A 24,371-nucleotide genomic window follows, 5' to 3' on the forward strand; every position below is an offset into this window, starting at 1 on the left:
GGGCTTTGATATTTTTCCTTGTAAAATATTTGGCTTTAAGTTGCTTTATTAGAATTTCACCAAAACATATCACTTTATTCTGAAAATAATAATGTATATTTCTTAGCCCTTTATTATGCCAAAATGCAGCTGGACACATTTAAATGTGGAATATGTGGCAGACATGGTTCTTACTCATAAATATACAAAGTAGTTTATGCATTTGATACACTTTTCACAGATCTTTTATTTATTGGTTTACGTTTGTGTTTGTAAATTCATGACACACGAGTAAAGATCCGATTCCAATACAAACACTTACAATGTTGTGCTATTTCACTTAAATTAAAACTAGCTATTATTGCACCTTGCAAAAGTATCCCTGGAGCTAAACTCAGTTTCGTCTCATTACAACAAATTTCATATTTCATTTCAATTTTATGTTATAATCAATACAACTAAGTGCAATTAGGTGGATTGAAAGAAAATGACACAGTGTTTTTATATATTTTTACAAATATAAATCTTACTCCGATACTCCTCAGTGAAATTCCTATAAAGTAAATCATGATGTGGCAGCATGATGCTGTGGGAAGTCTTTTTATTTATTTTTTACCTAAAAGGCAGGGAAGTTAGTCAGAATTTATTGGTAGGTATAGATGAAGTTAAATACAGGTCAATATTGCAATAAAAACAATTGGAGCAAATTTTCCCCCTCCAGCAACTACTCTGAACTTATACCCTTAGTTACAGGGGAGCAGTTTTTCAAATAATGGTTCAGTCAAAGTCCAGACCTAACTGGAATTGAGAATCTATAGAAATAGCTGCTGTTCGCAGACATTCCCCAATAACTGTTCCTGAAAGTGAGATACTTTCCAAAGAATATGCTAAATATTAATTTTTAGACATGCAAAGTTGGTAGAGGCATGTTCCCAACTTCCAAAATTACAGAAAAAGTTGATTCAACAAAGTATTGACTCAGAGAGACTGATCACAAGGGCACACTACTCTTTCATTCACATTTTTATTGCAAGGCAATTTTAGAATAATTTCTTATTTTTCTACCATTTCACAACTATGCACTACTTTTTGTTGGTCTGTCACATAAAATCCCAATGAAATACATTGAAGTTTCTGTTGTAATGTGACCGAATTTGAAGACGTTTTTTGTGAATATGCTGCATCCGCATACATATTGTTCACACAAGCAGATTGTGCTGTTACAGGCACTGGGTTGCCATGCCCTTAGGTGTGTGCCAGGGGTTTGTTGTTTTCACTGTAATATATAGTTAGCCCTTCCACCAATTTACCCTGTCAGTGCTAATGGGGCAATTAACCACTGTGATACCCCCCAGGCAGAGCCGAAAAGCTTCCCAACTCCAAACTTGTCTTTATGACATTTATATGACAAAAAGTGGGGGAAACGGGGGACCCATCTGACACCTTGGAGGGTCCTTAATGTCACTCCCTCCCTTGCTCCAACCCCCCCTGACTGCCCCGGGGTATGGCACCAAGCTGTAAGTGTAATACATCATGTACAGTAAGAGGCACAGGCTGTGTCCAGCAGGAAGAAACTTTTGTACTACTGCAGATTTACACGCCGAGTCGTGTTCTGCATTGTTCTAATTGTTAACACCCAAACTCACAGTTAACATCCTCCGGCCTGACCTCTCCCTTCATTTAACGGCTCTTCGGTGTCTGTAGGTCCTTTTGTCTGAGCTCACATTCCACCTGTCCTTCTTGCTTCCCCAAGGAGGCAATAACCTCACTAGCAAGAGCTTCCCCCTCGAGCCGTTGTCATAGTAACTTGTGGGCTGGTCGACATGACAACCCCACCATGGTCCAGAGATAGATGATAGGGCAGAAATGGGGAGGGAGCATGCACATGGGGGATTTGCACCCAATTTAATTTGGTTTCCCTGATTCTGATTTTAAATGGTATTTTTTTTTCTCCCTGTTTCTCTTTGAAGGCGCATCAACCTGCGCTACATTCACACAGGTATTTATAGGCAGCAAAAGCATACGCTGGCAAGGCTGGATGGCCATTGCCAGAGAAATACTAATAGTTTATGTTTTAGTTACATAGAATATCATAGAAAGTGCCATCATGTCGTGCTTTTTATTTTTTGTTTCGTAAAAATACATGAAGGAGTGTTACTTTTTTTACTGCCGTGGCTTTTAAGTATAGAGTCTTGCAAATTTGTTGCTATTTCCTATTTTGTCAGATTATAGCTGCAAACTGCTTTGTGTTTAATTGAGATTTTATATCACAAGGAATGACAAATTCTTTCTGAGAACTAATTACTACTTCAATTAAAGCTGAAAGTCTTTTGGGGTGTGTTCCTACCGGCTTTGCAGCGTTCGTCTTTACCAAATATTAAAGCTCAGTCGGTTTTGTTTAAGACGGGTGCAAATAACAATTTGTAAGAATAAGTATAAGCATCCCCACAGAATGACGTGGGGATGCTTATCTAAGTTTCGACTTATGTTGTCTTCAGTGTGATGTATACAGTTAGTTTTGCACTCCCAGCCTTTTGTTTTGGTCCTATGGTTACATTTTTATTGTACCTGGTTACAGGACCTTGTTCCTCATGTCCTCTAAATATCTGGAATCAAAATGCAGACAGGTTTGCTTGTTGCTGTCTATTTACTTTAGTGAATTGTGAACCTAAAGAGTCGCATACGTGGAGAGATTTTCCTTTATACAAAAATAACTATATCCTTTTTGCTTCGCTTGACTGTCATGCACTGTCGGTCAATCAGAGTAAAATAATGACAATAATATACACTGAAGGTTGTTGTAATTTGACAAAATATTAGAAAACTCAGGGAATATGCAATATGTTGAAGTTCTGCCATTTGGGTAATAAATCCAGAGTTGGTTCTTTCACTGTTTCAGATCATTTCAGAAGAGGAACGTGCCGATGCATAGCAGCAGCAGCAGCAGCAGCAGGAAGGCTCTCCTGTTAAACCTCAGCGTCAGCACCTGGTGATATGCTGACTTTGTCATAGGCTGTCAAAAACAGGTCCAATGTTACTGCAGTTTGTTCTGTCAATATGTCAGTCTTGTTTGAAAATTAATTTCAATGTTTGAAAATATTGTTTGTTTGAATAGGCATTGAATGCCTCAAATGTTAAAGAAACATCAGAAGGCCTCACGATAGCTCAGCTAACTGGTTATTCCTTTCAGCGTTCCCCTAATAAAGTTGTTTCTGAACACGCTTGTTATTATCAACTGGTTTTCCATCAGATGAAGGACCACAAATAAACTTTTGAAAACATCCTGATTGGAATGGAATGATATTATCCAGCCAATATTTACTTGATTCTGTAAATTATGTTTAAATTGGGAATGTGTGTATTTTTCTTTCAAATTATTGTAGCAGTTTTGTTTATATTCAGAGAATCATTTTTGGAAAAACATATCATATTCCATTAATATATTTCTACAGGTATTGGCTTGTATTTGTTCACAAGAACAATTATCCCTCTTTGAACTTTGTTTCTGATTCGATTTGATCAGACCCCCTCTTGTTTGTGTGACGGTTTCCCTTTTATTGTTATCATGATTCATTTGTTTATTTTCAAATATGTTTGATATATTATTCATTTTATTTTTTGTAGCCCCTGCCTTGGACAGATGAATTTCCCCTTGGGGATCAATAAAGAGTATCATCTTATTTCATTTAATCTCATCTCATATCATCTCATCTCCATGGCTGTGGCTTACTGCAGTAGGGCATTTATAATAATAATGTTGGGTGTACATGAGAGTGCCTACAGCTAGCCAATATTTAGAATCAAATTTTATAGATAGATAGATAGATAGATAGATAGATAGATAGATAGATAGATAGATAGATAGATAGATAGATAGATAGATAGATAGATAGATAGATAGATAGATAGATAGACAGACAGACAGACAGACAGACAGACAGACAGACAGACAGACAGACAGACAGACAGACAGACAGACAGACAGACAGACAGACAGACAGACAGACAGACGGACGGACCACATGTAAAACGAGTCCATTCATAGTCCAGACCTAAGTCTCAATAACAATACCTGGCAATATATGGAAATAATTATTACAGATAATCCCCATCCAATCGGATTGAGCTTGAGCTATTTCATATAGAAGAAAAGGCAAACATTTAAAATCACTAGTTGTTTAAAGACAGAGACATACCCCAAAAGACTTGCAGCTGTTATAGTTATGTTACGTATTTACTCAGGGTGGCTTGTCATACTTTTAAAATTTTACTTCTTTTTTTTTTGCATAAAATATATCATTTTCCCCTCAATTCACAATTATGCAGTATTTTATGTCAAACAATTATATGGCAATAATTTGCTTTAAAGTTTGTTTCTGTAATCTCAAAAAATGTGAGAAGAATATATTTGGCTGTTATCCGATCATTCTAAAAAAAAAAAAAACCAAGCAACAGTGTCCTCTCGTGAGTTAAAGCGGAACTGACAGGAGCCAGTCTAAGGTCTTCTCCCGGCCACCGTACATATGACAAAATTAAGATTGTGGTTGTGAATAATAATGAAGGCGTTTGAACTATAATCTGTGACACTATTGCTCGTTTTTAGGTGTTTGGAGATGGAAGATGAATGGGAAGAAGAGGTAGTAAAAACAATGATTATGCTCGCGTGTAGTTTAGATAATAGCCACACTGTTAGCCTGACACAGCTAACCAGTTAGCTAAAGGAAGTTGTTGAGTGTGTGAGATTTTCAGAATTATTTATTATGTTATTGATGGTATTTAGATGATGATATTCAAAATGATGTCGTTTCAACATAAAGAAGTCTTCTGCTGTCTGTTGTAACCAAACAAATAATGTTTCTTAGCATGTTTTTTACAACACGATACCGAAGTTGGTATCCCATTCTTCATTTGCAATTTCACTGTATTTAACAAAACGTAATCCGCTAAAAATTTTAAATATTTGAGATGCTTGAGAGTGAACTTAATTGTTATAAACGCATTTCATATTCTATCAAATATTTAATGTAAGGGGCTAAAAGGTGCCCTATTTTTGTTTTCACAAATTCAAAAATGTTTTTCCAAGTCATGTACTGTGTTTTACAGAAAATGCAGAGTTTAAATTATTCAGATCAGTATTTTAGACTTTGAACTAAAAACAATCAAAGACAGTTAAAATATGTGAAATGACTGTTTGATAGATGCCAAATCTGAAGCTGCAAATCAGACTCAGGTGTTGTTTTAGGACATGATCCCCAAACTGCATGTCTCATTGGTTTCATTCTATATGTGGGATTTTTTTTCAAATGTGCAGTTATTGTTAACTAAAAGTTTGTACATTCCAGCATCATTCACTGATTTTGTGTTGCCTTCAGGAGCAGCTTGTTGTGGTGGAGCTCTCTGGAATAATCAATAATGACTTTCTGTCCAAGTGTCGGACCACTTGTAAGATACTGGTGAGTTTTTGGTTATTAGTTGTGTGGATTATGAACCTAAATTTTAATTTCAACCAACTTTGGATCACTGTGCATTGCAACTGTTTGATCTTTCTCTTTAAATATGTATATATATATGTATGTGACATAGGATATAGATAGTGAAAGACCCATGATGCAAGTTGGACAATATGTGTTTGCAGGCGAATATGAAGGTAAGAGCACATTTTGATTTGTTCTTTTCCTGGAAATATTTTCAGACTTAACACCACTTACAGGACATCTTTTCAGTGTTTTTAATCCATTATTCTAAATCTAATATTTAGTCAATATAAAAGAAAGTAGATTATGTAGATACTTTAATTTCTTAAGTGGCCTCAATTTCCATTTGGACAGTCTTTAACTGTGAAAAAATATTTCAGTTTCTTTTATAAAAATCTCAACTCTTGCTTTAATTGCTTTTTAGTTTAAACCAAAATGCTACTCCCATTACCGTAAGGTGTTACATAGTTTATATATGTATGTATATATCTTGTCAAATATTTTATCTTCTAAAAATATAAGGTAAAGTAAAATTCACACAAAATCTTATCATTTTTTATTTAGATGCATTGGGAACTTGCGTACTTTTTGAAGAGGCGGCACCAAGAAAAGGTGAGAGTCGGCTCCAATGATTTAATTGCTTTGCAGTTTCACTGTGAATCAGATATGCTCAATGTGTTGCTGCTTTTTTTTTTGTTTTGTGCCTGCAGGACAAGCACAGAGTGGCCCTGGCCTCAAATACATGTGCCACACTGTTAAGAAGTTGACGATGCAGCGAATCTTTCTCACTGAAAAGATGGAGGATGAAACAATTACAGGTCAGATAGAATATCTTGAAAAATATCTGCTTTGATTTCTCTCTTATACAAATGTTTCTGTTTATCTTTTGCACAATAGAGCTTATATTATCTGTTTTTTATTAGTTGAATGACCCAATTTAATGTCTCATCTTTGCATAACAAAAGTACTATTTGTGTTCCAGCAGGGGGGCATGAAGACAAACAACAGGACACATCCTGCCTGCCTAATGAAAGCGAAACTGACAAGACTCATGGCATGGCACAAGAAATTCTGAACAACACAGATTTGGAGGACTCTATAGTTGACTGAGATAGACATTTCATATTATGGTTTCCCTGTGTGAAGATAAGAAATGTGTCTTTGTTTTATTGGTTTTTGCACTTCTACAGCAAAACAAGGACATATTTTTATTCTGTCTAATAAAATTAGTTGCTTAATTTTGGAAGACACAGTTATGCCTCCTCATTGAGCTTCAAAAATATCCCAAAACTAGTAGTTGTTACATATTGTAAATACTTGAATACTTTTTGGTTGATATTGGATGTTTTTGATTTTCTTTCATGATTTTTTTTCTGGTGTCAGGATTTGGTGTAAGAGGCCTCACAGTGGGATTCACATATTATCCTTGCACCCTTGTGAAGGAAGCTCATTGCCACATACTGATATCTCTATTTTCTATTGTTAATGTCTCTGGAAGAATAGTAACAAATAAATAGTAACAAATAGGGTAGTGTGGATGGAGGTTCCTCTAACTTTTTATTCCCAATTGTGATAATTAAAATTCACTAGACTTAAATAGTTTTGTTTTGCTCTTTGTGGTTAAGTTATTCCAACTTGGTAAAAAAAAAAAAAAGATAGATTGTCACCAGAGATACATTCATATATAAATATATATATATACACACACACACACATTTACAAACAATGTTACTTTATTTAAGCAAGACAAATTCAACTGTTCATTTTAATTATTCAATTATTTTGAATGTGAATATCTTTGGTGCATCAATGTTTTTATTTATTTAGTTTTGTACTTATTTGTTAAGTTTACAAATGGAATTGATTAAACAAATTTGTATGCAAACTTCGGAACTATTAAAATTTTATTTTAATTATTTTTGTGTTATTTATTTATTATCCCGACCCCACAAGGGACATGGGTGTAAGAAAATGGATGGATTATTTATTTATTATTTATTAATTATCAAGTAATACGTTTATTTTCAGAGAATCGTCCCTCCCAGTAGTGTCAGTTTATGAATGAACTAAATGTTGTTGACTTTGAGGACGTGGCGGTTTTCGTCCAATCCAATCAACGGTGCTCTCCTGAAGTGGACCAATCAGCCGGCGACATCACATTCGCCTTCTCGAAGCCTGATTGGTCAGGCTTTCGCTTGTTCACAGGAAGTGCACGGGTGTGTTTCCTAGGGGAGGGCCTAAAGCGTCAACGACGAACTTCCCTGGGAGACACCGGTGAGTTTTCCTGATCCCATATGGAATAAGATAACGAACGTTTGGAGAAGTAAAATTATGTAGTTACGGTTTTTAAAAGATTGCATGAGTTATAATATGGAGGCTCATTTTCTTGATTTTTAAGAGGAAAACTGCAGGACAGAGGATGAAACTGTCTGTATTCTGCGTTAGCCAGATTGGGTCAACATACATAATGTTGGAACTGTTGCTTTGATTGAAAATAACGGTCCGCGGTTAACTAGTCTTATGGTAGAGACTAAAAGCGATCAGAAGTGCACGAATGAGAACGATTTAAGCATTATGTTGGCATTGAAGGCTAATCTATAATCGCCACAATGAAGAGCAGTTAGAGGAAAAATACGTTTTTTTCCCCTTTCATTTATTAATGCTTTTACAGGTACATATCTCAAGTAACTTAAAACTTTTGCTAATATTGTGAGAAAATGGCAGATGCTATTTTTGTTACTTAGATTTAAATCCCTTTGAAATATTTATTAAGCAAACAAGTAGATGGAAAAATATGTCTTGCTCTAAAGATGTGATTCACGGTGCTCGATGCTGTAGAAATAGGTTGGTTACATAGCTGGCTTGGAAACACCAAAAATAAACGGTAGAAAAGTGCAGACTGTTCTGAACTGACTCTAACGGGAGATTTCTTGCTGACAGTTCCCCATCAAGATATTTCACATAAATGTAAGGGATTCTTTTTTCTGAACTTGAATATGATTCGTTCTACTTTGAATTTCTTGTGCTTAACTGTAGTCACAGTGGCTAGTAATGTTTGTCTCTTGCGGTCAGAACTGCTGAGTTCTTGACACGTTTTGTGTCCCTACAGTACTGAACATGATCTGAGTTAGACGTCTCTAAAATCAATAGCATTTGCCCCCACCACCAAAAATAGTTGGATCATTAATCAAACGAGACTTGCTGAAAGTTTGAGCAACTATTTGTTGAAAATATACAAATAGTGGGAATATTTGTTGGTTTAGAGTACAGGTTCTATGTTAAAATTTTGTTTTATGTTTAAATGAAGCAGCAATGATTTCTCCAAGTTTGTCAGTAGTTTAAATGCTATATCTTTTTTGTTTTTAATCTACATACATGAACTTTGTATCATTTAAAATTATTTTAAGGATTTTTTTTTATAATCGTCCCAATTTCCCTAATCTAATCTCCATCTCAGTTGCATTTTTAAAGTAACTTAAAACTTTTACTGTTGATATGCATTTGAAGAAATTAAAAGGTAGATTTCTTAGTTTGAAGCTATGTGCTTCACCACACAATGCTCAGATGCTATACAAGTCTTTCAGTGTAGCTGATACTTTAAGTTGTATTGCTCTGTTTCAGTATTTAGACATGAGAGTTATTTTCGTATTTTTGAAAGTGAGCCATCACCCGTTAGCTTTACCTTTCTTGCACTTAGTTATTTGATTTCAGAGCTAGTTTTTTTATAGTGTTAATGTGTGTTGTAGTCAGACCCACAGGACGCAATTAGTGTTTATGCTTTTGTATTATTATTTATTTTCTATTTTGTCTTACTTTTAGTAGCAGTATTGTTTCTGTATTTATTTCCCCATATCTTACAATTTTTTCATGTTGATGCAAATCCTCTATTAGGCTTTGTACTCATTCAAAACGTTTAAAATAAAATCACTCGGACTCACTTCAGATATAGTTTGTGACCTCAAGAACTTCTCATTGTCAGTTTTTCAATGCATTTGGTTTTAAATGGTTATATGATACCGAAAACCAGCTTCCACATGAATGTATCTCCGGTGACGTCATATAAGGCAGCTTAAATGTACGCTGAATGCTACAGAATCTCCATCTTAAATTCTCACAAGTTGCTTGTCTGAAAAAACGTTTATTAAGGCCAACTGATCAGCTCAGTTGTGTGTGCTGGATTTATTTGGGTTACACATCTAAAATTACGTCCGATACACTAAAAGTACTAAAAGCAGAACAACTGGGGCTTGCATCAGCTTTAAAAGATTTGCAATAGCTTTGGTATTTGTCTGAGTCATAAACTTCTGCTTTATGCAGTGTTGGGCTAACGGCTGTGATCAGTGAGGACAGAGTGGGTATCATCTTTTAAAAGTACAACGTGAACCAAGATAATCATGACACGTAGATGCTTTTATCAGACAGGACAATGACTACAGCTTATGTTGTGACTTCCCTTTCATTTTCTGGCAGAGTGACTGTTCGAACAAACTCAGAATGGAGCTGCGGCCGCTTGTGATGTGCTTCGCTCTCTGCGTGGTTTATGCCACCAGCAAACCAACAGAGAAGAAGGACCGCGTCCACCACGATGACCCTCTGAGCAACAAGGAGCACGATGATGCCGATAACTTTGACTATGACCACGAAGCCTTTCTGGGACAAGAAGAGGCAAAGACCTTTGACCAACTCACGCCCGAAGAAAGCAAAGAGAGGCTTGGGTAAGATCCACAAATGTAAATTTTTTAGCAGTCACCTTTACCCTGTTCCTTGCTCTTTGCAATGACTTTTGTAATAATTTTGTTTCGAAAAAATTTGTTTTTCTGCAGCATGTTGGTAGAGCGCATAGATGAGGATAAAGATGGCTTTGTGACCGTTGAGGAGATGAAGAGGTGGATTAAACATGCACAGAAGAGGTGGATCTATGACGACGTGGATCGTCAGTGGAAGAGCCACGACCTCAATGGCGATGGAACGGTGTCCTGGGAAGAGTACAAGAATGCTACGTACGGATATGTTCTTGGTACGATTCCATGTATTATTCATTTCACTAGTTTCATGTATATGTGATATTTTACATGGAAACTCATTTAATTAACAGTTAAAAAAAAAAAAATCATGGCTTTTGATCTGCAGATGATTCCGATCCTGAAGATGGCTTCAGCTACAGGCAGATGATGGCTCGAGATGAAAGGAGATTCAAGATGGCCGACCTCGACAAAGACACGAAAGCCAACAAGGAGGAGTTCACAGCTTTCCTTCACCCCGAGGAGTATGATCACATGAAAGACATTGTGGTGCTGGTGAGTGATTTACTTTAACAGCTCTTAGAAGATGATTAATGATATATTATGTATATGCTTAGATGTCTTTAATTTTTCTGTAGGAAACTATGGAAGACATCGATAAGAACGGCGATGGTTTGATTGACTTGGATGAATATATAGGTGAGATCTTACAGCTTGCTAATGTCATTGAGTTGCCCAAAAAAACATTTTTACAGATCCCTAAAATAGAACTTATACCCTTGAACTTGAATCTATTTATGTGAAAAATCAACACAAAGTTGCTGGTAATTATAAAGATCAGTGAGGACAGAGTGTGTATTAACTTTCAAAAGTGCAACGTGAACCAAGATAAGCATGACACATAGATGCTTTTATCTGACAGGTCAATGACTACAGCTTATGTTGTGACTTTTGTTTCATTTTTTGGCATAGCAACAAATTCAGAATGGAGCTGCGGCCGCTTGTGATGTGCGTCGCTCTCTGCGAAGGGAGAGAATTCAGAGTGTTTTCCACACTATCACCTCTAATTTCTTGTATTTGTCTTCTTTTTCTGTTGCGTGGGATCCTAGGTGACATGTACAACCAGGATGGAGACAACACAGAACCCGAGTGGGTGAAGACCGAGAGGGAACAGTTCACTGAATTCAGAGACAAAAACAAGGACGGAAAGATGGACAAGGAGGAGACCAGAGACTGGATTCTACCCAATGACTACGACCATGCCGAGGCCGAGGCCAAGCATCTCGTATATGAGTCGGACGCAGACAAAGTACGGAAAACAGTATAGGAATGGCTCAGACAAAGACGAGTAGAACTGTTAGAATGACCTAGGTTGTATATTAAAAATGACATTTTATTTATGATTTTTAACAATCTCTTAAAAGGCATTCTGTTATAACTAAATGTACTTACGTGTTAAAATAATAATAATAAAAAAAAAAACTAACTGTATGAGTGTTGCACTTCCACAGGATGGCCATCTGACGAAGGAAGAGATTGTCGATAAGTACGATCTATTCGTCGGCAGCCAGGCGACCGACTTCGGGGAGGCTCTGACTCGACACGACGAGTTCTAACACCCAGCTGCCTCCACAGACTGTGTGCTCATCTTGTGTTTTCACCACACCGATGACTCCTTCCACCCAGCGTTGAAGCGGGATGAGCTCACCTAATCCTACGCCACGGACAATAATTTATTTAATTTTCTGAATGTGTTTCATCGTGCACACACTAACATTCTACACATATAAGTTTGATCAGTGCGTTGCGCTTCCTCGATTTGCTTGATTATGCTGGGGGGGGTTTTGTAAAGACTTGGCGAGTGATAGATCTTTGCTTTTATTTGCTGGACTTGCAGTTTTCTTCATCCCGTTTATCCTTTTTTTTTTTATTATTTACAAACCACCAGTTTAAGTTTCCAGTCTGCAGAAGAGTTAATTTTTTCGAATGCACTGGGCTGTATTGCTTGGCCTGAACTGATATACCAATTTCTAGTTCAGATGTCCTTCATCGCTTCACATTATTTGAAAACATGTGGTTATCTGTAATGCGGTTGCTTAGAACCAGAACAACACATGAAATTCCAGTTGCTGCACCGACCCATTGGCTTTAGTGCAATACAACATTTTAGTGTTTGTAATTTTTTACTTTCTGGTTCACATTGACAAACTCTATACTTTTGTAATGGATGAAGGATTCAAGCTGGATTTGAGGGACAGTTGGTTCTGGATCGGATCGCCTTTGCTGTTTTACCTCAGAACCTAAAAGAAAACAGGATGTACTCCTGGCTGATCCAATCTGAAACTGGCTTTATGTAGACTGTTGGTTAAATCATCAAAAGCTGCTTCCCTTCCTTTTTTTTTGTTTGTTTTTTGTTGTTCATAGCCATTTCAATTATGTGCGCATGTGAGTGTGTGTACATATGTTACTTGTATTTTTGATGACTGATTTTGCTGAACTTTTTTTTATGTTAGTTTTATTTGATTTAGCTGAATTACTAACTCACTTGTGTGCCAAGTAAAAAAAAAATTTTTGAACAGTTAAGGGAAAAATACTCTTCCCTCAAAGTTTTCCTTTCTCACATTTGTTATGCTTATATCATCAATATCAACATCTATAACCACTGGTAATAACTTCCTTGTTTGCATCGTTTCTGTGATGTTTGAAAATTTGTTCTATTTTTTACACTGCTCACTGCAGCGACAGGCAATTGACTTGTGAATTTACTGAAAATAAGTCAATGGTCTGCAATCTGAGCACTCTAACAATCAGGTTAAAGTTTTTTGACTGAGAACAAAGTCTCAATAAAAAACATAAAATTGATTGACTTCTGTTTATTTCTTTTATCCTGCTTAATTACTCAGTTGCATAAGGCATAGTATTTGCGTTTGGGTTTTCCACTTTCGGACACTTTTTCTGTCATCTAAAAACCTAAAGATAACTTTAGAATTTCTGTTAAGAAAGTGCTTTTTTATGTTTAACAACATAGAAACAATGTCCGGCTTCAGATCATCCGCATTTAACTCAAACAATCTTGAGTTAAATTTTCTATTCGTCATCGTATTGCTTTTTGAGTGACAAAGAGCAGAAACATTTCATTTAATTTGTGTGAATGACAAAACAGTGAACTTTCCTAAGTTTCAAGAGTCACACAAGTTCAGACATTTTTCTATATGTTGTAGCTCTAAAGCTTGCACAGCTTTGTCTTATAGTGGGAACTTTTCTGCTTTATGGAATGGGTTGGATCGATCCATCCAAGCACACTCAAGATACACATCTGTGGTTGTTAGCTACTATTCATGTGTAATTATACATCTCTTTAAGCAGGTTAAAGTGCAACCATTGATGTGTTGATTAAAACCTTGAAATGTCACAAACTTCCTTTCGTCGCTGTAAAGTAAACACTTCCTTAGACTGAAAGGCTTTATTAATGCCCTGAAATTAAATGTTTCATACAAATCATTTTACAGCCGTGATGAAATAGTAACCGCAGTTTGCAGATTATATTAAAGTAGACAAATTGTTTTAATATATGCAAATAATGAAATTAAACATATAAAATGAGCATTTTATATGTTTAATTTTAACATATTTTGTGCTAAGAAAAGAAATCTTATGATTACATTAATGTAAAACAAACCTTGAGGTAAATAATAAAGTTGAAAAACAAATATTACATTTATACGTATGCTTATTTTAGAGCTTTGAACAACAACGCAGAATCAATTTGGCTTTACTTTCCCACGTGGCTTTAAATGTGGAGCTTTTCCTGACTTCATAAACGCAACGTTTGGAAATCAACCAACATGGAAACAGGTCAGTAGTCATTGACTGGCAAGTCTGGATATTTGGTGAATCTTTTAAAAAAAATCAGTCACAATGACAAACAAAAATAAAATTCTTTTAACACCTTTCAACTGCATTAGGTTTTCATTAGTCAATGTCGTCTAAACAAACTGTAATATGTAGAGTAAGCATTGTGCATTTTCTCCACTTGATTGTGTGTTGCCGGATGTTTTCTGTTCTTGCACCGACTGTGCTGTAATCCGTTCCTCAGCAGAACCTGTCCGGTGTTTCTTGGTGCTCAGCTCAGCTCTTAGCCGTCCATATTCATTTCACCTGCTCCATCTTCTGAACTCTGTTCGGTCACTCTCGGCGTCTGTAATAAAATCATCAAGTGACTTCTAACTCTAAACATAAAGGGCCTACAATAAGAACAGACTCCCAGCAGCTTCTTACCTTCGCTGTTTTTGTCCACATCATCGTCACCTAGAAAACCGTCCTCATCCTCCTCTCCACGACTGTTGAAGGTATTTCCTGAGTTTGTCGAGGGCCTCCGGTCCGGAGACGGGCTTTCGAAGTCTTCTGTTGGATATATGTGGTCCAGGGAGGTGGAGGGTTGGTCTGCCTCAGCATTCAGAGTCTGTCCTGTTCCCTCTGGTGAATCTGGAGGGGTGTCAGTTGGGGATGTGTCTATGTGCACCAAAGTGGCTTTTAAAGGGCCATGCTCCGGGGTGGGAGGAGGCGTACCTGTCTCCTTGGGGAGTGGTGGTGACAGTGACGGCGAAAGCGAGAGGGTCTGCTCATTAGTTTTTGGAAGTGTGTCGTCCATTTTTGCTGAAGTCGTTTCATTGCTGGATGGGGAGGAGGGGCAGGGTGCTGACTCAGCAAGGTTGTTTGAGGCGCTTGTTTCCACATCCTGCTCATTTAAAGGAGAAGGGTTGGCGTCTTCCTTTGTTGCTGGGTCTAAATCAGTGTTAGACTGTTCTTCTGAAGGCCCTGAGGTCACCCCACATGGTAGGTTAGTGTTTCCCTTTGGCGGCCTGCCAGCATCTATCACATGTGTTGGGCTCATATCCTCCTTGGGAGGGTGACAGTCGGGTGAGCCGCAGGAAATTTTGGTTGCCGTAGAAGCTTTGTTATTTAGGATCACAGGACTTTGCAAGCTTTCAGTGGGAAGGGGGGCAGGGGCCTCAGTAACACCAGCTGCTGTTGGTGAAGTGGGCCCTGTCCAGATAGGAATGTCCTTTGTGGCATCACTGTCTGGTTTGTCTGGGAAGCTAAAGGAAAGATTGCAGGTACCACATTCCTCATTTTGGAAGGATACCTCCTCCATATGTGGCATACCAGTACGATGATTCACCTGAGGAGGAACCGACAGGGGGAGAGTCAGCCGCTTGAGTTTACATTAAGCAGTTTAATGTATTCCTGCCAGTGGAGCGATTCATGCATGCTATGACAATCAATGACATAATGTTTTGCTAAAATCATCTGCTGATATGAAATATGATTTTCTGAGTTCAATAACTAACATCTACCAGTGAGGGAAGGTTATTTTGATATCATAATCTCTTATGTGTCATAAGAACGTAAAGGCTCAATGTGGACCTGAATAAAAACAAATAAAAAAGGGTTTAACTGTTCAAGCTTCAGAAAAATTATGTTAGCAAATACTTCAGCATTCTTAATTTGTATTTAATGCCATAATTTATGAAAATACTTGACTGAAAAGACTAAAAAAATTAATTTGCAAAGATGTAAGTGTATATGTACAAAAATAGAAATAGGAAAGCTCAAAATTGTGTAAACTAAAGAATGGATTGAAGTGTTGCAATGAATTATGGCACATATAGGTATTATTTACGGACTGTGAAAGGAATGAAAGGAAAGGGAAAAAGGAAGGAAAGAAAGGAAAGAGTTGGGACTAGTTTTAATTAAAAACTTACCAGCTGGAACCAGCGTAAACTCTGTGGGAACATAGTACAACAAATTTTCAGAACATATGTATACTTCAGTTGAATTTAACAATAGTATGTCACTGATATAGCTGTCAACTTAACTGGACTGGAGAGCTCAAATTCGGTTGACTGCATTATTCTGTAGACAGTTTTGGATTAGCAATAAAGTGACTAAAGTTTGTAAATCTGAATATTATGGTCCAATTACCAGAATCAGTTCCACTGGCCTCATGAAGGCCGTTCATAGTTTTCACTTTGTCTTTTCGAGATTTTGTCCATTATAGTGACGGCTAAGAAGAATCAACGCAAATTGAGTTGTGTAAGCTTTTCATCACTCTGACCCACCAGAGCATTTCTATCCTTCTGGGAGCAACCTTTCCAGATGCTGGTACAGCTTCAGATGAGAGATGGATGATTCAGTTTATGGTCTCACACTGTGAGTGCATTTAGCTCTGATTCTGATGCCAAGGAATGCTTTCTAGTACCTTAGCTGTAGTATTTAATGAATGATAACATGTGCCAGGTTGGCATCCCTTTCTTCCCCGGCCATTCTGTTACTCATCACTCAGGTAACGGGAAAATAAAAGCATCTCACCACATTGGGGTGCTTGCCCTGGGCTACACAGCCTCTCTCCAGCGGGTCTCTCATTCCTTTGCGTTTCCTCTTCAACCACATCAACACAGACAGGATACATCCGATTGCACCCATGAACGCCATGCTCAGGAAAAGTGCTTTGCCCACAGTGCAGCCTGTCAGGCGTTCATTTACCAGAGGACTGTGAGGGACTGCAGGGCACATAGAGAAACTGTTGTAGTTTGTTTGTGGCCTGCAGACTCATCAGAAAGACTCATGCTACTGCTGCTTCAGTGTGGGAGCTTACTCAGTTGTCCTTCAGGTAACACTTCCACTACTACAGTAGAATAAGCAGAGTCACCAGATTCCTGGTCAACAGCCATAACCTGGAAATGCATTTAAAATTTGTAAAACATCAATGTTGTCGATACATTCGTGAGAACCCCATTGAGAGATTTACATTGAGCTTTGCAAAACACAGGAAACTGTTATTTGGTTGTGAAATAAAAACGGTACCTAAGCTTATTTAAGAGTTTGCGACATCAAAGTTAAGCAAGGCTCACCTCCAGAATGTGCTTCTGCTTCGGCTTGAGATGACTGGTCTTTGCGATCAGGAGTCCGCTCTGTGTGACTTGGTAAATATCAGTGTGGTTGGATGTAGCGCCAAGGCCAAAGTAGATCATTGGATTGAAACCCTATGAGGTTTTATTGTTTAAAAAAGACAAAAAAAACAGAAAAAAGAATTCAATTGTCACAGAAACAAAAAGACAATTTCATCAAGAATTTTTGATCATGTATGCACAAGTTGTATGGTGCTTTGCAAAAGTATTAAAACTCCAGGACACATTTTGTCCTGTAACAACCAAATTTGTGATAAATTTAATTGGGATATTTTGTGATAAACCAACATAAATTAATGTGGATTTGTGAAGGTTCAAGCATATATTTTCTATGACAACCTCTTGCCAAAAATCATCATATGGTTTTAGATCAAGGCTGTTCTAATATGCAGCTCTGACTGTATGGTTCGGTTCTTTGTTCTGTTGGGAAGTGAACCTTTGTCGCAGTCTCATGTCATTTGCAGCCTCCAACAGGTTTTCTACCACAGTGTCCCTGTGTTTAGGCTTATTCACACCTGGATTAAATCAGTGGATGATTAACAATCTTCTATTGGACCCATGCAGAGGCGGTAATGCAATCAGCTGTGTTGGAGTAGGGAAACATCTAAAACATGCAGGACAGTGAGCCCTCAGAACCAGGGTTGGGGACCACTGGTCTACATAGTTTATGGGAACTTTTACCAATATTTCTTTATGCTTTCTGACAGCAATTGTTTTTGTCCTCCCACTCTTCCACAAAGGTCAAAGTTTAGGAAACTGTAAGTAACTATCCTGCCAGTAGATTCTATTCTCCCACATGAGTTGATTTATGCAGGATCCCCAAAATTGAAAATTTTCCAGAGCTTTATCTTTGACCTGAGTGGTGTTTTTATGATGATGTTTGATTGCTAATGTTCTCTAAATATATATATATATATATATATATATATATATATATATATATATATATATATATATATATATATATATATATATATATACACTAAGCTGCCTCTGTTTATAGTAAGATATAATTACACACAGTTGTGTTATATTTAGAAACTTTTGAATACAGTTTTTGTTGCTCTGGATTTTGTTTAAGAATAAAGAGCAAAAATGGGTATGTTTGCATGTCGGTAATAAATAAATTGAGAACCATGTAGGTCTATCAGAAAATGTTCCAAAAAATACAAAATGTTTTGATTATAACAAAATGTTTAAGGGATATGAGTACATTTACAAAGCATTGAGGGCATGCTGTAGAGCTCACATTATCAAAGTCCTGATCCTGGACATTTAAAATCAGAGCTTTGCTTCCATATGTGTTGACCAGAGAGGCTGCACTCTTTCCAGCTGTGACGAAGCCGCAGTATTCGGGCAGCTCAAACTCTGGATGAAACTGGTTCACTGCCAGAACCCTGACCAGCACTGTCGCGACAGAGTACTTCCTGGGATCGTCGTCCTGGTACGCCTGCACACAAAGTTGAACACCGTGGAAGAGCGATGTGGGGTTTGGCGAATCTTTAACAAATTGTCAATTTCCAGGGGGAAACAAATCTTACCATGACTTGAAGATGCACAACAGGAGTTAGGAGTCTGTCCTTTAAACCCTTCATCAGTCTCAACTCACCAGTCTCTCTGTTGATACTGAAATGCCCACCTTCATCTTCTGACAGAATTACAGAATCGCTTATGTGACATCTGCACACCTCAGACTTAAACCTATTTTATCATGTGCTGTACCTGAGAGAATGGCATAGCTGATGGAGGAATTGACGCCTCTATCTCCATCCACCGCATGAATGGGACCCGGAGAAAATTCCAGCACAATATCCTGTAACGTGATATACGTTTGTGGCACTGTGAATCAGATGTATCTGAAATCTATTGCTCGGTTATCAGATGTTTGAATATGTAACATTAACAAAGGTAAAAGTATATTTCAAGAAGGGTAAAGAGAAGCTGACCTCTTCTCCCTCTGTGACATTGACCATGTACGCAGGGCTGGTGCAGATTCGACTGGTCTCATCCTGGAACAGCAACACACAGGGCACAAACCGTGGGTACTGGTCATCTCCATCCTGAACCATGATGGTGACATTGGTGCTGGTGTTGTAGTGCTCAGCAGTGTTCATTTCCTGCCACAACAACAAGCCAATGAGATACATTGTTCAAAGAAGAAATATGGTCAAATCTAGTTTACATATACATATTATTGGCAGGAATGTCATATTCTTTTGTGGCTTTTAATAGTATTTTGAAACTGTTTCGAGGTGAACTAATATCTTAGTTAAGCACAAATCTGGCTGCACAAATTTGAATTCATTCTGAATTTTCTATAACTTATCCAGGATATGAATTAGGAAAAATATGCAGACCCAAATATGATAAGAACTGCTAATATGTTGCTGCTCGCTAACTAAGAGGGGGACTACCTCCAGAAATTAGGAGGTGGAGAGGATGGACTGGCCTGCCGGCAGTACTGACCTCAACTCCTCATACTTGTGGGTTTCATTTTGATGTGGTGCTCATGCGAGACAGACCTACAGAACCACACTGGCTGTACAACGTGTAAACAAGCTGGTGGTCAGCATGAGGAGGGGTTGCCAGGCTGTTCAGGTTGTGTGCAGTTGTCCCTGGCAACTTCTGGATCCATTGTTTGTTAAATCATTAAACAGCTGAATTAGGTCTTTTGTCTTTTTACTTCAAACACTCAATCCAATGAAAGACATCAAATGCTGGTCAAAGTCAAAATAAGCTATTTAGCACTGGCAAAGAGTGGAAACACCAAATTAACTATTCAACTTCTGCTTGTTTGACCAATAAATTAATTTTATTTAAAATTGTGACATAGTTTAATGGGAAGAACAAAATAGAACAGTGCTATGGCATCTAGCGGGGAATTTGACAACTGTTCAGAAATAAGTCTGTTAGGTTACCTGATTAAGTTAATTGAAATGTACAGCAGACCACATGAAAGATTTAGATATTTGGCCACAAATGACATGAAGTATTTTGGGAGGAGTCAAACTGTGGAAATGTTAACTGTCAAGTTTAGTGGTGGTACTGTAATGGTAATGGTGATGGTTTGTTTATATGCCACTGCTACTGCTGCTGCTTAGCCCATAGTTCTCTTAAAACAATCATAAAGGTTGCTTTTTGTATAATTGGTCAACGTGAAGAACAGAACATCTCAAATGTACAATTAAAAGCCCCAAATGAGTTTGATCTTTGTGTCGACCATGGCTGTCAGACAAACTTCATCATCATTTGAGTGGGATAAGAAGCCCATACTGCTTTAAATCAGGTAAAGCCATTCATTAAGAAAGAAAAATAGCAGTAGTAATGTTACGAACAGAAGCGTAGATGGTGACAGTGAGCCGAGTTTTAGTCTCGTAATCCAGCGGTTTGGAAAGGATCACCTCACCACTGTTTGGCAGATCAATCTTGAAGTACTCAGCGTCAGGCTGTAACACAGAAACATAATCTACAGTCAACGACTGGTTTCTCTTGTATTTATTTATTTTAGTGGTTCGAATGTCAAACTTACGCTTGTTTGGTCAATTGAGTAAAGCATCTTATCATCATCAGCGTCCGAGGCTTGCACAGTAAAAGCCACAGCATTTACTGGAGTGAGCTGGATAAAACAGAGACAGATAAGCAGATAAATACCCTTCACCTGAGAGATCGATTTAAATCTCAAGGTCAAATTTGTGCTCGTACCTCGTTCAACGTAAGTGATTGTACACTTTTTTCTGAAAACATGGGTAAATTGTCATTCTCATTAAGAATCTCCACCATGACTCTGTACACGGTCTACAAGGAAACCAAAACACATTCAGGTTTTAATTTGTATCATCATAAGGAGGATCACAAAATATGAATATGCTTCAAAATGAACCTGAAACATGTCTTCCTCATAACATGATAGCTCCGCCATTAAGACTGGACCAAGAGTCTGAAAGAGAAAGGACAAATGTGGACGTTGAAATACATTTCAATGCCTGTGACACTTTCAACACTAACAATGAGTTTAAATCCTTGTGGAAAATGAAATGTAACTATTAACTTTAACCCTACGTCTCTAGCTGAAAACAATTAGAGGATCGAATCAGACTTATGTCTGGCACATTAAAGGACAAACAAAATAAGCCATGCTAAATTTCTACAAAATAAAAACAGAACGTAAAAATAGAAAAAGTGTGGAACCCTGAAATAATTCCATACAACACATTTTGATTCAATTTCAGCATTCACTGTTCTTAAGTTCACAACATGTTATTAGCTACAAAGAATAATAACCTAAAATAAATCTCAGTTAAAGAAGGATTTTCTTGAGATTGGCTCATTTGTCACCTTCAGCTAAAACCACAGCTGGTAAAAGGTTCAAAGGGATGAAAAGAATCCTGTTTTACAAAGGTAACTGTCAGGAGAAGGTCACAGCAGAAATCAAAAGTAATATATTTACACCAATGCACCTTGAAGACAGACAGGCATCAAAAGTTGAAAACTACAGTGGCATTATGACAACAGAACTTTTCTCCATAAAAGATTAAAAGACAGAAACTGTTCAGGGAACCTATAACTTTTATTTTATCATGTATTTTCGAGATAAATTGTCAGGCGTAAAGAGAGTGAAAGCCAGAGGGAGAAACTGCTAATCTGGTTGACCTTCAACTGGGAGCACTTCAAGGCAGCTTGTCTGGGAGCAATTTGACAAGATAAAACGTGAGGCCTGAGGACAGGGTTGAAGGAACTTTTCTTTGTCAGTTTACTCCAAAATTCCATACAACTCCTTCATTATGATGCCAATCTATCATAAATATCATGATTAAGATTGCAAAACTAACAAATATTACAGTTTAATTATATTTTCTGTTAAGGTAGTCGCAAAACTGCTTGAGTACCGTTGATGGAAACACATCTAATTACCTCTCGGTCAAGAATTTTTTCAGCTGACGTGTTCAGCCGGATGTTTCTTCCGTCTAAGTAGAACCAGTCAGCATCCCTCCCAGACAGACTCCACCGAACCCCTTTCAGGTCCGTGTTTGCCACAAACTCGGCGACAGTGTCTCCCGTGAGGCTGTTTTCTTTGATTTTTGCTAACACATCCTGGCCATCTGAGCATTCAGACCAGCCAGACATACCTAACGAAGCAAACACAAAAGCAGTGAATTAGGAGATGCGTCGTCATGAGATGCTCTCAGAAATCTTGACCGCAAAGTGGCCATACCTGCAACTGTGTGCAGACTAAGCAGGACCAGCAGACTTGAAAGAGTCGCCTCAGCCAGGGCCATTCCTCAGGAGCTTCTTCTCGTTGAGTAAAGAGAGCAGAGACTGCAAACACAATTACCTAAGCAATGGCATGTGTCCATCTTTTGTCAACAAACTTTACTAAATACACTCATGGGTGTGTTTTAAGAATCATCTTCAGATTAGGAGTCCAAAAGAACAAAAACACAGACTTCTCTGTTATGTAATTCTCTCAAATCCTCTCTAAGTGGGTTTCTGTTGTTTCTATTTTGCTCTGACTTCCCAACTCTTGCCGATTCCCTTTTGCTCAGAACTTTTAATTTGTATATACTGACTAGGCACAATATCTGTTGATGATTTCTAAATAAAATAAATAAAAAAAAAACAATCATTTTTTTGGTATTTATTTCTCACACTTTAAGTCTTAATGCTCTGCCCAGTTTCATTGACTTTATCAGGAATTTCTGTTGCATACTTATCTGTATTCTTTTTATCCAGCTTGTTGGAGTAAAACTGTAATCACATTCAGATCGTCTATAAAACACCTCCGCAGCAGGCGTGAGATAAACGTCCAGTTGCCTGCCGCTACTGGCCCAACTTATCTGCATCTGATGCGCTGCCGTCTACACTGTTTACAACACTTGAGCTGACTGACCTGTTCTTGTCAAATCCCTTGCGGCTTCCCTGTCAGCCTCCACCTTCTTCTGACTTGTGATGGACCCAACATCTTTGATCCCTGAAATACTAAAAAGTCAGTAAAGACAGGAAGCAAAGGTAGCAAGATGCTTTCAGGAATAAACAATGGAGAGTTGAAGATTAAACTGCATGTCACAATCACACAGGCTAAGTCCGCCCCCCCACCAGGCTCCCTACACATTAAAGAGCAGACGACAGCTTATGCTGTGTGACCTGGGATAAACGTCAGCTCAGAGGCTGAAAACTGAAGGTGGGGCTTTATCTGGTGAAGACTCCAATCAGATTAGAGGTGGCAAGAACCTGACTGCAGGTTCAAAGATCAGGCCAGGGGTGAATGAAGGGGATTTGTCCATCACTTGACCTCTTAAAGCCAAGAAACTCTTTACATCTAGCTCCATAACAAAGCATTGTTTCTTTTTATTTACAGTTAATGCCTATTTCAAGGTGCTGGTCACGATAACAAAAGTCTTTGTACTTCGCATAGCCTTTGCCTGATGGATTTATTCAATTAGCAACATGTGACAAACTAATGGAGCCTGACAAGGGATTAGCTATCAAATGGCGGCTGTTTGTCTTGTGACGATTAACCTACATCCCTTTACACTCTTGTCACAGCATGCACAGGCATGCAAACACAAAGACACAAAACACATGTCTGCACATATCTTTAAAGAACCCTGTGATAAATGGCTGTCGTCTGGCTCCATGGAAATATTTTGGTTAGTGGAGACTTGTGAGAGGGGAAAACTGAAGTGTCTGAAGATTTCTAGTTTGCCATAGGAGGGAAAATGGTTGACTGTGTATGTCTTTTTTCCAGACCTGGATTTCCCAGTTTGGTCCTTTTTAAATTATCCATCACTTTTGGTGACTGCATCATACGAGTAAAAATATATGCATATTGATCTACTGTGACCAGACTTGACCACTGGATGTCAGCAGAGATGTGGCTGAAGGATGAGAGAGATGCTTTACCCCTTGAACTTATTCACATTTAGTCACATTAAGCTTCAAACATTAATATATTTTTTGTGATAAATGAATTAATTTCACAGACCGATATTAAAGTGGTGAGTAATAGAGACATGGGCATTTGGACACATGTATGTATTATAAAAATACATTCTTGTCATATTTATTTACGAATCCAGCTGTTCTGGGAAGGCTTCAGAAAACTGCTGGAGAACGTCAGTAAAAAAAACAAGATAAGGAAGATCAATGAACACACCTCACAGAACATGAATAAAGTTGTAAATAAATAAAATAAAAATCATCACTCC

The 24,371-nt window shown here is 37.7% G+C and overlaps 3 protein-coding genes across 6 annotated transcripts; 2 read left to right on the plus strand and 1 right to left on the minus strand.

Annotated features, from left to right (window-relative positions):
• The first annotated feature begins 3,011 nt into the window (after window positions 1-3,011).
• On the plus strand, window positions 3,012-7,369 carry gtf3c6 (general transcription factor IIIC, polypeptide 6, alpha). 2 transcript variants are annotated; one of them, XM_008412458.3, is made up of 6 exons: window positions 3,012-4,616; window positions 5,352-5,432; window positions 5,563-5,626; window positions 6,018-6,065; window positions 6,164-6,271; window positions 6,436-7,369. In XM_008412458.3, the coding sequence occupies exons 1-6, from the start codon at window positions 4,593-4,595 to the stop codon at window positions 6,561-6,563; spliced, it is 453 nt and encodes a 150-aa protein (XP_008410680.1). In that variant the 5' UTR covers window positions 3,012-4,592; the 3' UTR covers window positions 6,564-7,369. The 2 variants fall into 2 exon arrangements, with proteins under 2 accessions (XP_008410680.1, XP_008410681.1); XM_008412459.3 differs by having other exon boundaries at window positions 6,439-7,369.
• Window positions 7,370-7,582: 213 nt separating this feature from the next.
• calub (calumenin b) lies at window positions 7,583-13,057 on the plus strand. Of its 2 annotated transcripts, none has more exons than XM_008412456.3 (7): window positions 7,583-7,727; window positions 9,924-10,168; window positions 10,277-10,470; window positions 10,584-10,750; window positions 10,834-10,894; window positions 11,305-11,504; window positions 11,707-13,057. In XM_008412456.3, exons 2-7 carry the CDS (start codon window positions 9,948-9,950, stop codon window positions 11,809-11,811), a joined length of 948 nt encoding a protein of 315 aa, XP_008410678.1. In that variant the 5' UTR covers window positions 7,583-7,727; window positions 9,924-9,947; the 3' UTR covers window positions 11,812-13,057. The 2 variants fall into 2 exon arrangements, with proteins under 2 accessions (XP_008410678.1, XP_081464286.1); XM_081608160.1 differs by lacking the exon at window positions 7,583-7,727 and adding an exon at window positions 8,260-8,420.
• A 564-nt stretch (window positions 13,058-13,621) lies between these two features.
• Window positions 13,622-24,152, minus strand: LOC103466684 (cadherin-related family member 5). Of its 2 annotated transcripts, none has more exons than XM_008412455.3 (17): window positions 23,054-24,152; window positions 22,379-22,482; window positions 22,078-22,292; window positions 21,047-21,103; window positions 20,869-20,961; window positions 20,696-20,782; window positions 20,502-20,612; window positions 19,113-19,283; window positions 18,889-18,979; window positions 18,708-18,811; window positions 18,416-18,616; window positions 17,110-17,241; window positions 16,854-16,932; window positions 16,568-16,758; window positions 15,961-15,981; window positions 14,474-15,377; window positions 13,622-14,393 (listed from the first exon to the last, which is right to left on the minus strand). In XM_008412455.3, the coding sequence occupies exons 2-17, from the start codon at window positions 22,440-22,442 to the stop codon at window positions 14,350-14,352; spliced, it is 2,565 nt and encodes an 854-aa protein (XP_008410677.1). In that variant the 5' UTR covers window positions 22,443-22,482; window positions 23,054-24,152; the 3' UTR covers window positions 13,622-14,349. The 2 variants fall into 2 exon arrangements, with proteins under 2 accessions (XP_008410677.1, XP_008410675.1); XM_008412453.3 differs by having other exon boundaries at window positions 18,708-18,814; window positions 23,054-24,149.
• Between the last annotated feature and the right edge of the window lie 219 nt (window positions 24,153-24,371).

Source organism: Poecilia reticulata, chromosome 6 (assembly GCF_904066995.2).
Source record: "Poecilia reticulata chromosome 6, P_reticulata-male-v2, whole genome shotgun sequence".
Lineage (NCBI taxonomy): Eukaryota > Metazoa > Chordata > Actinopteri > Cyprinodontiformes > Poeciliidae > Poecilia > Poecilia reticulata.